We start from the raw sequence: 12,955 nt of genomic DNA, 5'->3' as shown, positions 1-12,955 counted from the left end.
TGGAGTAAAGAGGCCTTCTCAGTAGCGTACAAGCTTCATATTTAAGGTGGTGTCAAACATTTAATTGAGTCTGAATCCCCAAATAAAATGTTAGATTGACGTATCCCATGCATATTGGACAGGGCAATAATAGATGTAAAAAGAGAGAAAGCCAAGAGTGTGTCAGACAAGTAACTCCACATTAAGCTCACCAACCCATTTCCAAACCAAAAGTCCATGTCAGACCTTTGGTTTCTTTTTCTTTAAATTTGATTTCTTTGAATTTCATGATTTCTTGACTACAGATCAAACGAAATTCTTTTAACCCATTAACAGCTTAATATTCATGAAATATTTGAGTGTGTTAAAAGAGCTGAATCATATATCCACAAAATGTGTAAGCAATGCATACAAATAGCCAAAAAATTTAAGCGATTTAAAATCGTTGAAAGTATAAAAATTTAACTAGTTTAAAGTATCTTTATTATTTGAGAGGAGAGGGGGCGCCATCCACGGCATCAGTCAAGCAGGGCTACGAACCCAAGACATCGACCCGCATGAACAACACTCCATGACAGCAGGTCAAGCCGTCGAAGTATCTTTATTATACATGATTAAGAACTGAAGATGATTCTATTGTTTAAATGTGTTATACTTATATACATTTCAGCAATTTATATAGCGTTTAAACAAACATATTAAGCTTTTTAACTTCCATTCTCTATGAGACTGATCTATTTCTTGCATCAAACCATCTTCAGCATGTTTATTCTTGTAGGTCTTCGAGTTTTTGACTTCCAATCCTAGAGGAGGGTGATCTATTTTTCGTATCAAACTCTGTTCAGCATGTTTACTCTTCTAGGTCCTTGGAAACCCGTCCCTTAGCAAACAACAAATGCCGAGAGCTTACCCAAGATTATGTAAATACTTAGCTAACTATTACAGATTATGTAAATAGTTAGCTAAATATGTAATAGACTACTACAACCATGAATGCAATTCGATGAAGGCAGTTTTGGATTACAACAAATATACCTATTTCTAAACATTGACAAAACCCTTGTCAGTTTTTCCATCTAAATATACTCTTGACCGAAAACAATGCTATTAGCATTCATCTTTCCTACCATGATACGACTACCAAAACGATAACATTGAGAGTAAATGATACCACTATCAAAAAGATAACATTGAGACTAAATGAAATGATACCACTATCAAAAAGATAACATTGAGAGTAACTGAAAGATCCTCTCTTGAAATGGGAAGGGAATTAATCCAAAATCTTATGAGAAGACCACATTTATTTAGGAGGTCAAACTTTTTTTTTTTGGAGACTCCTCTCTCTTTGAGGCCCTTTTGCATAACCCCAATGGTTGCCTATAAAAAGAGTACTATATTTATTTGATCCTCTTATATAGAAATAATTAGGGTTTACAACTTGTTTTCTGAGAAACCTCATGTGCTTTTTGCCCAAAGATAATAATACCTTTAATATTTAGAGAAACTTATTTGTTCAAATATCATATCCTCAATATTTAGGAAAATATAGGAGTGGTGATTTTGACTATCGCTAAACTTAGTAATCATCACCTTGATATCAAATTACCAGATTTCCCATGTTGACATCTATAGATTTTTTTTATTTCTTCTCTCTTGTTGAATAAAATCATTGTGGAATTTGCAAACAATTTGCATCCACATTGCTCCACCTTAGACAATGTAACCACCTTAACTTTGTCATGCATTTTTATCCATTCAAAATATAAACATTAGCCCAGTACAAACCTTGTGCTCAAGCATCAAGTGTATGATCCCCAGGAGTCCTAGCTTACATAACCAGGTGCCCTAATTATTCTGATCCTACCCTAGATCGTGGACATAGTTGCTAAAGAAATAGACAAATATAAACAGAAATCAAGTGTAAGAAAATAAAACAATAAGAATAGTACACCACAATAACAGAAAGACTTATGTGGTTCACCAGTTACACATATTACATGTTGGTGTTACCAAAAAAAAAAAAAAAACCTATCTAAATATCAACAAAACACTCGCTGATTTTTCCTTCTATACTCGCCAAGGGCTTACAAAAGATAAAACCCTCGTCAATTGCCACATATTGCTTAGAAACTATGCATAGTTGTCAAATGTAAATAGACAAATATATCCATATAATGAGTGCAAGAAAATAAAATGTTAATAAAAACATCACAATAATATAAAGATTTATGTGGTTCAACTCAAGAGGCTAATTTTTGGCGTTGGCATGCCCAAATCTACTATCAATGAAGACTACACTTTTGTGTTACAAAAAAATATACCTATATCTAAACATTGATAATTTCCCTTCTAAATATGTTTGGGAGGCGGCAAGAGATATGCCTCTCTCTACACACTGATAAAATCCTATCTGGTTTTACGTTCTTAACCGCTCTCATGATTGGATACTGCCGATCAACTTCCATATTTCCCATTACAGCACCACAACTAAAAAGATAACATTGAAAGCAGCAGAGAGACTTCTCTACTAGGAGTGGAAAGTAAGTCTCAACTCAAAATACCATAGAAAAACTAAAGACTCTCCGATGGAGATCCCTCCCCACCAAAGGAGTGGCCCCCTAAAAGTAAGAGTACTTTATATCTTTGATCCCCATGTATAAAAATCATTAGGGATCTTACTTGTTCCCTAAAAATCTCTTTCTTCCCCTCCAAAGACCATAATAACACTAAAGTTTGAAAACAAACACAAGAGGCAATTTTGACTACCATAATATCTATATCTGCAGCTGACTCCAAATAATTTGAATAAAGCCCGGATGATGATAATAATAGTATCGGTATCCGTAATATTCCTATTATACCCAAGGTTATTAGAGACAAATTTTTACGTTTTTATAGGGGATCATTCTGCATGCTTTTAATTGACTAATTCTACATGCTTTTAGATGACTCTTTACCAGAATATGCATGGTTATTGATGACATGCACCGTCGCCAATTTTGACATTTTTCTTCTTAAAAGTCACTTCACATAACTTAAAAGAACTCGTCATGAACCAATCATAACCCACTTAGGGGTGATAGCGGGTCGGGTCGGGTCGGGTTGGGTTTGGGTCCAACTGGATCGAACCCAACCCAAAAATTAAAATATCTATAAATTTATCTATAGAGCAATGATCCAATGCAACGGTTGTATCATAGTATAATGTAATGACACTTCTAGAAAATCATGTTTGTGATATTTGTATGACTCCAAATTTTACATACACTCTCTCTTCATCTTAATAATCAATTATCAAACAAAAAAAAGTTCAAATTGAACCCTAGATATGGTCAAAATGAGTCTTCTCCAAAAACAAATCTAGACCGTTCACTTTGTGAATTTCAAGATCTTAGCCTCTATAAATTCCAAATCATTTTTTTATTTTTTAACATTGTTCATCTAATGATAATAAAGCCATCCAAAAAAACTGGAAATAAAAAAAATCCTTCTAAGGCCTAGATCTACGCATCTCACCAAAATGAATGGCCTATGTTAATTGGGCTAAAAAAATATTTTCTAAGTTGTGTTTTCAAGTTTTTCTTTTTTTGTGATTGTTCATTAGAATGAAAAGAGTGTATATTTCAAATTTTGGATCAAACAAATAGCCATAAAATGGTTTTTTAAGGTTGCTGCATCATATTAGTATACGACGATTGCATGAAACCATTGCTCTTATCTATATTTAAATATATTTTATATATTGGGACCAAGAAAATATAATCAGATCCGGACCTGGACCAGACCTGTTGGGTCCAATTTTTTATCCATGCCCGAACCCAGATCAAGACTACCCCTTGGGTCTCAGGTGGGGTCTGGGTCCATTGCCACCCCTAAACCCACTTGTATTAGCACATCGTTACATGAATTGCGTTCTCTTAATGCATACGAGGTTATTATAACATGGGAGGGATGGATATATATTGGACATTTTATCAAAGAGTATCACTCAACATGAAAAGGCCATATCAGCCTTGAAAAAGTCAGTATTAACGGAAAGTGTCCATTGAAAATGGAGAGAACAATATATATTTATTTTTCCTTTTAGAGAGTAAAGTGTGATCTATATGACTATAGAAATCTATGGTCATAAGCATTATCATCATCCAGTCAATGAATGGACGGCAATGGAGAGAATAAAAACTTACCATTCAGGCCATATTATTTTCTATTTTCTTTCAAACCAAGGTCTGTAATGAAGAACACAAGGCATACGATTAGACCATTTATTTTCAATACAAAAAATATGAATATTCTGAGCCATTTGATTCGAAATCAGTCCTCAGCTCAAAGTCCATGGACAATTTCCTCCAATTTCAAAAGGAACACTATACACCTCAGCCATCAAATTTCTTACATGTTGGATTAGGTGTAGCTAAAATAAATGGTCTAAAGAAATTAGGGGATTTAGCCTGTTTGTGCATTTACACATTCTTTTACACTGATATAAAAAAAATTACAAATAATTCGCCAAAAGTTGGAAATATTCACTGGCTTGGTGGTTAGGGAATTAAGGTTGGGAACACAGAATCCCAAGTGCAGATCCCACCCACCACAAACCTATCCAAGAGAAAAGGAAATGTGGATCCATTAGAGGACGTTTGTAACCAGATTGGGGGACACACACACTCTCTCTCTCTCTCTAAAAAGCGACCAGGATTCTCATTTTAAAAATTTCTCTATTGAATTATTCGTTGGATTTATTTCATTATCAACATCACCATTATCATCATAATTTTTTTTCTTTATTGGTTATTATCATCATTTAAGCTTATGGAAACTATTTAGGGTTAGTTGCACCAATCTTATTATGTTATTTTGTTCTATTAAGAGTTATACGATCATAAGTCATTGTAACTTCTCTCACAACTTCCATTTGTTGGATATGGTGATTATCCAAAATCAACTACATAAGAAAATCTCATATTATATGGGATTGAGATTGATATTGATAAGTTTCTAAAAGGAAATAGAAAGTTTTCTATTTGGTTTGGACTCCTAACATTATATATATGATATGAAAGTACAGAGAATTTGTATGTTTTATTTGGGTCACCATATCGGAAAGATGGCTTCTTCTAAAGAGAGAAGCATGGCCTCCTTAGCATCGAAAAGGCAAGAGTTTCCTATGGAAAAAACTCCACGGATGTACCTTTTTCCCCCTTTTAGAGAGAGAAAGTTTCGGTTACACTCAAGGTTCTTCTCTTGGACAGTAGTTTAGCTGTGGAATGGAGATCGTCTCTTCCTAAATATTGGTTTAGATGTGGTTTTAGAGAGAGAGTCTCGGTTGCTCTCAAAGTTCTCCTTCTGGACAGTGGTTTAGCTGTGGAATGGAGATGATCTCTTCTTTATCAATGGTTTAGCTGTGGAATAGATATGAGAAGTCAACAATGGTGCTGATAGGGAGACTGGGTCTAAAAGGATTTACTCGACAGGGTTTTTGCTGAGGGTTAGAGATGCATCCCCAAAATCTGTGATGTAACTTTTCATTGGTATAATGGATTTCAGTTTGTCGTGCCTGTGGATGTTGCTCCCTTAGGGTGAACCACGTAAATCTGTGTTTGTGTAACGTGTGTGTTTCATGCTTTATTTATCGTATTGTATTATGGCTCGTGCTCTTGCCTGTTTTGTTTGGATAAATACACGATCTTGGTGAGATCCAATATTTGAGATTCCTATTTCTGCATCTAAGAGGGTTCTTAAATCCTAACAATCATCCATATCTTTTTAGGCATTTCTCTTCTCTTTTAGAGTATTCTACTTGAACCAAATCACCCTTCCTAACCGTTGTTCTAAGTCAACATTGCACATAGCGAACAATCAGTCGCATAAAGCATGACTAGTCTTACAACTGTCTTGTAGAACTTCCTTTTCAATTGGATCTCTATAGAAGATATTATTTAGTGTTTGTTACCAAATTGCAATTTTTATAGAAATATGAGCAGCCCCAAATGTAAGAAAATTATGATGCAATATAGTTGCTATCATACACACCCTTGGAAAAAGAAAATAACATTAAGGCCAACAATTCATTTCATTTAATAACACCAAATTTCAAGCACATGTTAATAGTGCGCTGTTTTATTATAACTTGACTGCGTATTAGTGAGGGGAGTGGTTTGTATTGAAATATATTTTAGTACTGAAAATATTTAAAAAATACATTACAAAATATATTATCTCCAAGCTCAAAAACCTATTTTTTATATTGTCCATACATCTTGATAATCAGATGATCAATTTGATGATTTTTGGGCATCGAAACAATCCTTCCCAGAGAGTTTTTGAGACACTTTAATTTGACCGTTTAGGGCCTTAACCTAATATGAACTTTTTGTCTTAGTGAGAGGATTAACATTTGCGCACTTAGTGAGAGAAAGAGAGAGAGAGTGTGTTTAATTTGTCTTCATGTTCCAACTTCATTTATGACTAATAATACTAAGTGTTTAATTTGTCTTCATGTTCCAACTTCATTCATGACTAATAATACTAAGCTGTATAGGTAGCCCAAAAGATTGAGGCAACATCTTGTGAACTTCTATAATATAGATACTCATAATGCTTGCGGGCCATTGAATGTTCAACATCATAGTATCATTTCCCACTTACAATAGATGTGAGATATAAGGGAGAATGAGTTTACACTTCACAACTGCCTCCCAATATCCAGTAAAGATAGATTCCAATTTAAAGTCAATCTCTCCAAAAGGGGGGGCACCCACAAAAAAGTGAACCAGACAAACAGGTAAGAACTGTGTGTCAAGAGTGAATAGACCTTTCCACTTTGACAAAATAAAAGTAGGAGAGAGAGAGAGAGAGAGAGAGAGAGAGAGAGACACCTGCATACTATGAAAACACAAACTAATTCATAGATAAGCCGCAGGATCAACACAAACTGAAATGACTGGTATCAGTTGGAAGCCAGCACAAAATTGCCCACTAGAAATGCAGGCCTGTTTCTTCAACAAACTATAAAAAGGAAAAAGAAATCAATGAAATAGCACGAGATGAAAGAGAAAGGAGCCACAGATGCTCTCAGATTGAACTGTTTTTCTTCCTCCTTTCCATTACCCAAAGTTTTAGCCTCATCACAGAGGGGGAGACATACACAGGAGAGAAACCAAGAACTCACAATGATGGGATTGAAGATGAATTTACAAAAGTCGAAACAAATAGATCATCACAGAGACTGGTGCTCTCATGTTGGGCTTTGTTCTCTGCTCTTGGGCTGCTTCCTGTGCTACTGTTAGAGAGAGAGCCGAATGCCTTTTGCAGAACTCCTGTAGGTGAGGACCCCATTCTTGGGCTCATTTCCCAGCTCTCACCCATGAGATTAAGTGCCGAAGAAGAATTACTCTTACAGTCTTTAGGGTTATTTGTGGAATTGAGGACCTCAGCAAGAGGTCCTCCCATGGAGGTCTCCCATGAAATGGGTAACAAATTAGCTTGTCGATTACATGTTTCATTAAGGGGTCCAACCCCTAAACCCATTTGAAAAAGGTCCACATCTCTAGAGAGTTTCAGGGGAGAAAGGGACGCGCTCTCTTGAGTGGGTGATGAAGAAGAGGAAGAGAAGTCGGACGAGGCGACAGGTATAGATATAGAAAGTTGGGTTCTCTCCTCTGGTTCAGAACATGTTTTTGGCCACCCATCAATGAAGTTTCGGCTATGTAAATATGAGTTCCTTGATGGGTTTAACAAGTTTTTGGAGGAAATTAGACCAAAATCAGAGGGAAGGTTTTGCTTTGGTAGTGGAAAGGAAGGGGCTTTTGGCCTAAGGCCAATTGAGGAAACCATTGAGAGGCCTTGATGTTCATCAAATTTCGCTTTGTTGATCATGAACCTGCATCAGATAGAGCCACGAATTGATCAAAATGAGGTGAGGAAATCTCTGGAGTGAGAAAACAGAATACCCATCTTCTAAGGCGTTGTAGATTGCTTTGATGAGATGCTGCTTATACAACTTTTTAGAAGTACTTCAAGAAATGCAAGAAAAGACTGGACTTTTTATTTAATCCGCCATGAATGCTCAAATGTTCTCGGAGAATGACATTCTTCAATCAATAATGCACAATCAAAAGAAAGAGGTGGTTTTCAAACAACTAAACGATACATAATAACTTGAAACAGTAGAAATATGTGTTAAACCTATCTCTCTCTCTCTCTCTCTGCGTGTGTGGGACAGTGGTGTGAATAAGGGAAAGAGAAATTCCCTTTCCCATTCCAAACAAATTGGAAACGCATCTGTAATGAAAATAATGGAAAGAGGGAATCCCCTCTATAAAGATTGAAAGATGAAATCTCTCTCTAATGGAAAAATTCCAATAGTAAGCCTCTCTCAAATGCAATAGTACCCCCCTTCTCTCTCTCTCTCTCTCTCTCTCTCACACACACACACACACCAACGAAACACAGAAAGAGGAACTCCTGTCTCCTTTCTCAACAAAAGTCTGGGAAGAGGAAACCCACTTCTCCCACAAGCCAAAATCCTGGAAAGAGTGTCCTCCCAAACAGTTGATCACTATTTTAGAGTCCAAGTACTGACCAGTAACTCTTACCTATCAAACTGCGAGGCAGGCAAGGAGCTTTCAGAAACCGGCAAGCTCTTCATCTGATTCACCACCGCAAGACTCGAACCCCCACCATTTGAGACAGTCACATTTAAAGAAGAGGTCAACGACTTCGCCATTGTTGTCGAGGTGGTTGTTGAGTTGGTGGTGATGGTTTTAGGGAGAGAAGAGGAGGCATGGCCATTAGTGTGGCCTTCCACAGGCTTTCTTGAACGGTGGCGGCCCCTGTTCATGTGTCGCTCGCAATACTTTTGGTCAGCAACCGCATCTCTCGAGCACCGCCATTTCTTCCCATCAGTTCTTCGACACCGTCCTGGTTCGGGATCTGAATTTCCTGAAAAACCAAGATGAAAAGACCCCCACCCCACTGCAAAGGAATAAGAGAGAAAAAAACATGAATAGAGAGAGAGAGAGAGAGTAAGAGACCACAATGTGGAATAAAGAGGAAGAAAGGAGATTAAAAGGCCCATAAAAGAAAGGAAAAGAGAGAGGGCAGATCACAAAATGAAGAAGATGGCACATAACTCTTGTTAGCTTCAGTTGAATGTTATGGTTTTGAGAACTTTTGGAAAGGAAAGGAGAGGAAGAAGGCATCTCAAAGAAAATTACAAAAACTAAAGAGAAAAATCCAAGAAAGGCCAGAGAGATAATTAGATCAAAAGAGGCCCATCCTTTGGATAACAAAATGAAACACATAAAAGATAAATGGAAAGAAAATTTTTTTATTGTGGAACTGGTTAACTAATGGAAAAGAAATTAATTCACTGTAGCAAGGGGGAAAACCCACCTAAAATCCAATTGTAAAGAGAAAAACCCCGCTCCAAAACCAACTGTGAGTAGGAGGGCCCACTGTGTTCCTTTAGTGCATGAGATAAAAAAATTCTTCCAAATACAGGTGGAAAAATCCAGAGAGAGAGAGAGAGAGAGAAAGAGAGATTTCCTCCACAACATCCGCCAAAATATATCTCTTACGACCAAATAATAATTATGAAGCAAAAAACTAATAAACCTCATGCATCATTATTCCTCATTTTGAAATGGACTCATCAACATACAAAATAGAAACAAATAAAAATGAAAGATACTCAAATCAAAACAAGATAAAAAACTACAAAAATAATTCTGCCCATTTTGAAACCACCCATTTCACAAACAAAACAAATACACACAAAAATAAAATACAAAGCTCTCCAATGTCTCTCACTAGAAAGATAAACTACAAAAAACAAAGAAAAAAAAGCCTTCTCAATTTTGTAATAACCTCATCCACAAACAAAAGTGGAAACAGATAAAAGTAAATGAGAAAAGCCTTCCAACTTCTCTCTCCAGAAAACAACTACACATATTCTTTCAAAATTAACATAGATCCGGCCATGAAAAGGTCTCTCTACAGAGAGAAAGGAGCGTACACGAATTGGGTCTCAGAGATCCAGCTGAATAACTTGGGAAACCAGAGGGATTAAGGGTTTTTCTTAGAGAAATCAGTAAATTAGCTGGGATTGGAGCTCCTGTTGTCAAGTGTTTGAATATGAGGGCTTGGTGCTCAAGCTCAATCCACTGCGATGGAGTGAAAGGCCCTCGCACTCCTGTCATTACCCCGTGCATGTTCCCGTTAGAGCTGCCTGAAATTAAACCTGCAAATGGATGAAAAGAGAGAGTAGACAAATTAAAGCTCAAACTAGAGAGAGAGAATCTGAGATAAACAAGAACTCAAAGATGAAAACCAGGAAAGAAAATAAAGCACAAATACTAACATAAACTTAGAGTTATAAGCTTATGATATGAATGCCAAAACCAAGATATTAATGGAAAATACGACCAATATTCTCTTTCATATCACTCTCTCTCTCTCTCTCTAGAACGATGTAATGTCTCCCACTAGCCAGTCGGTAACAGGAGCAAGTTAGCATCAAGCCACTTTTATTTGAAAAGACTTAACCAAGATCTGGCCATGAAAAGACCTCTCCCAATACTCAGACAGTACTCGATCTCTTACTGGAATCAAACCAAAATTTTCTCTCTCATCAAAAGTCCCAATCTTTTCCCCCCTCAAAATGCCTAAACCCAAAAACCGAATGCCAAGATCCTACATTTCTTCCAAAAACAAGAATAAAATAACACATTTTGAAGAGGAAAACGAAGACTAAGTCCTCAAATTTGAAATAAACACTAGTCACTCATTTTCTCTCTCTAGAAACATGCACAAACCTGTATTTTTGGTGTAAGGAGTAGACTGGTAAAATGGCAAAGCTGGGGTTGTGGTAGAGATTCCATCACTGGAGAAAAATGCACCACCATTATCAGTCTTAGAGAGAGAGGAGTAACCCAACTGGCCATTCTCAGTTCTAGAGAGAGAAGAGTAACACAACTGGCCACTCTCAGTTCTAGAGAGAGAATAGGCAAACTGGGCATCAGGGTACAAAGAATTGGATCTAAGCAAAGTGGGTCTTTGTTGTTGAGCCACCATTGCCTTGGAAGCACTGTAATCTTCCCTCCTCGCCATTTTAAAGCTCCTCCATTCCTCATCAGAACCAGACCTCCCTTGCTTAAGGCACCCTGATCCAAAACCATTATCCTTTTGCTTGCTCTCAAACTCAAACCCAGAGCAAGAAAAACCAGTTTCAGAGGTACCCAAGAACCCCAAACCATCTACACCCACAAAATCCATTGAGAAAACCACCCTACAAAACCACTATCCCCACTGTTAGAGACATTGGATAACAGTAATTGTTGGGTTTTGGGGGCGAGAATGGAAGATCCCTCATCTTAAGCTTAGAGAGAAGAGCTTAGAGAGAGAAAGAGAGGTGGATTTGAATACCATTCTGGTTTTTTGGGGTTGAGAAAGGAAAATAATTGATGGGGGAGCAGCGCAAAAGAGGATAGAGAAAGTGAAACCGAAGATCATAAGACTCAATACTAAATACTCCCAGCCCTCTCTCTCTCTCTCTCTCTTTAAATCCTCCTTTTTTTTTTTTTTTTCTAAATACGCTCTTTCTCTCTCTAAAAATATCCCAAACACTCTCTCACTTAGGACAACCCAACAAAATCCGGGCTTTTTTTAGGGGATGAGTTGGAAACCGCTAAAAGGGACAATTTCTTGGCTGTTTTCCTCGCAATGTCCGCTCACTACAATCGCCTCTCTCTCTCTCCACAAGGCCTATCTATGAGCTGACCGGGCCTCTCGGCGTTAAAAATGTAGGGACGGGCCCACAATCTAAGGGCCCGGCTAAAGTCAGTGCCGGCCTGATTTGGCTGCAGCCGTTTTTTTCTTATTGTTTCTCATTTGTTTTTTATCAGCCCAGCTAGTGTAGGAAAAATGAGGCTAAGGGTTTTTGGTGAACCGGTCAAGTATTTAAAAAAAAAAACATCGAGTTTTAGAAAATAAAAAAAAATTATTTATATTATATTTTTAACTATTAAAAAATTTTAAAAAAAAATTGGCCATTAATACCAATTATTATATTTTTCTATTTTAAAAAATTTCAAAAATACCCCTAAACATAAACCAATTCTTAAAAAAAAAAAAAAAAAAAAATTCATTAATTTTGAACTTTATTTTGATATGTTTTATTTATTTTGTTAGAGTTTTTTTTTTTAACATTTATTTTACTGTCCAAAACTTGTTCAATTAGGCCAGTTCTTACTAATTAGGTCGATTGAACTGCTTTGCTTCCGACCTCATGTCCGATTAACCGTTTCCATTCAATATTTCCGGCTAATCGACTCGCTCTCTCTAAACTCAAAAACTCATATCATCTTTTTTGGGTAGGTTAGTCTATACACCATCTAAAGCAATTTTTTTTTTTTTATTGAATTAAATAGCGAATGAGAGAGTGTGCATGGACAAAGATGCATCGCCACGTGACCGGAAACCAAATCTAGACCCTATTCCCTATTAAAACCCCAGCCTACCACCCCCTACTTTTCTCATTAAGAATTGGAGTTAGAGAGAGAATATTTATTGACCCTAGCTTCCAAACATACAAACCCTAATTTTTATGTTTCTCTCTAGAAAATGTCCATAATGTCCTCCATAAATTTCGAATCTTTCCTCCTGCACTTGTGGAATTGCCTCTTTTGTATGGGCAGTGTGTGTACCTTTTGTTGCCTTTTGTTAAATAGAAACAAATATTTTGGGGTTTTCATTACTGCCTTTTTAAGAATGTCTCCAATTACTTATTCACATCAATAAAGGGAAAGTTACTATAATACCCCTCATTTTTGGGAAATCGCTTTTATGGGGCATTTCGCCGGTTTTGGTATGAGAGATGAGAGGTCGAAACATCTGCAAACGATTGGACAAAACTGTCAAGGGCATTTTGGGAATTTTAGAGTTGTTAGGGAATGTTAAATTTCTTGTGATA

The 12,955-nt window shown here is 36.7% G+C and overlaps 1 protein-coding gene across 1 annotated transcript; it reads right to left on the bottom strand.

The window, feature by feature from the left end:
• Positions 1–6,865: 6,865 nt before the first annotated feature.
• On the bottom strand, positions 6,866–11,754 carry LOC18446914 (growth-regulating factor 7). Its single transcript, XM_011629715.3, has 4 exons — positions 10,800–11,754; positions 10,001–10,225; positions 8,580–8,958; positions 6,866–7,864 (listed from the first exon to the last, which is right to left on the bottom strand). The coding sequence occupies exons 1-4, from the start codon at positions 11,257–11,259 to the stop codon at positions 7,150–7,152; spliced, it is 1,779 nt and encodes a 592-aa protein (XP_011628017.2). The 5' UTR covers positions 11,260–11,754; the 3' UTR covers positions 6,866–7,149.
• Positions 11,755–12,955: the final 1,201 nt, after the last annotated feature.

The sequence above is a fragment of the Amborella trichopoda genome, chromosome 12 (genome assembly GCF_054954075.1).
Source record: "Amborella trichopoda isolate Santa Cruz 75 chromosome 12, AtrichopodaSantaCruz75HAP2 v2.0, whole genome shotgun sequence".
NCBI lineage: Eukaryota > Viridiplantae > Streptophyta > Magnoliopsida > Amborellales > Amborellaceae > Amborella > Amborella trichopoda.
The sequence above is the reverse complement of the archived record's forward strand: the minus strand, read 5'-3'. Positions and strand labels throughout refer to the sequence as shown.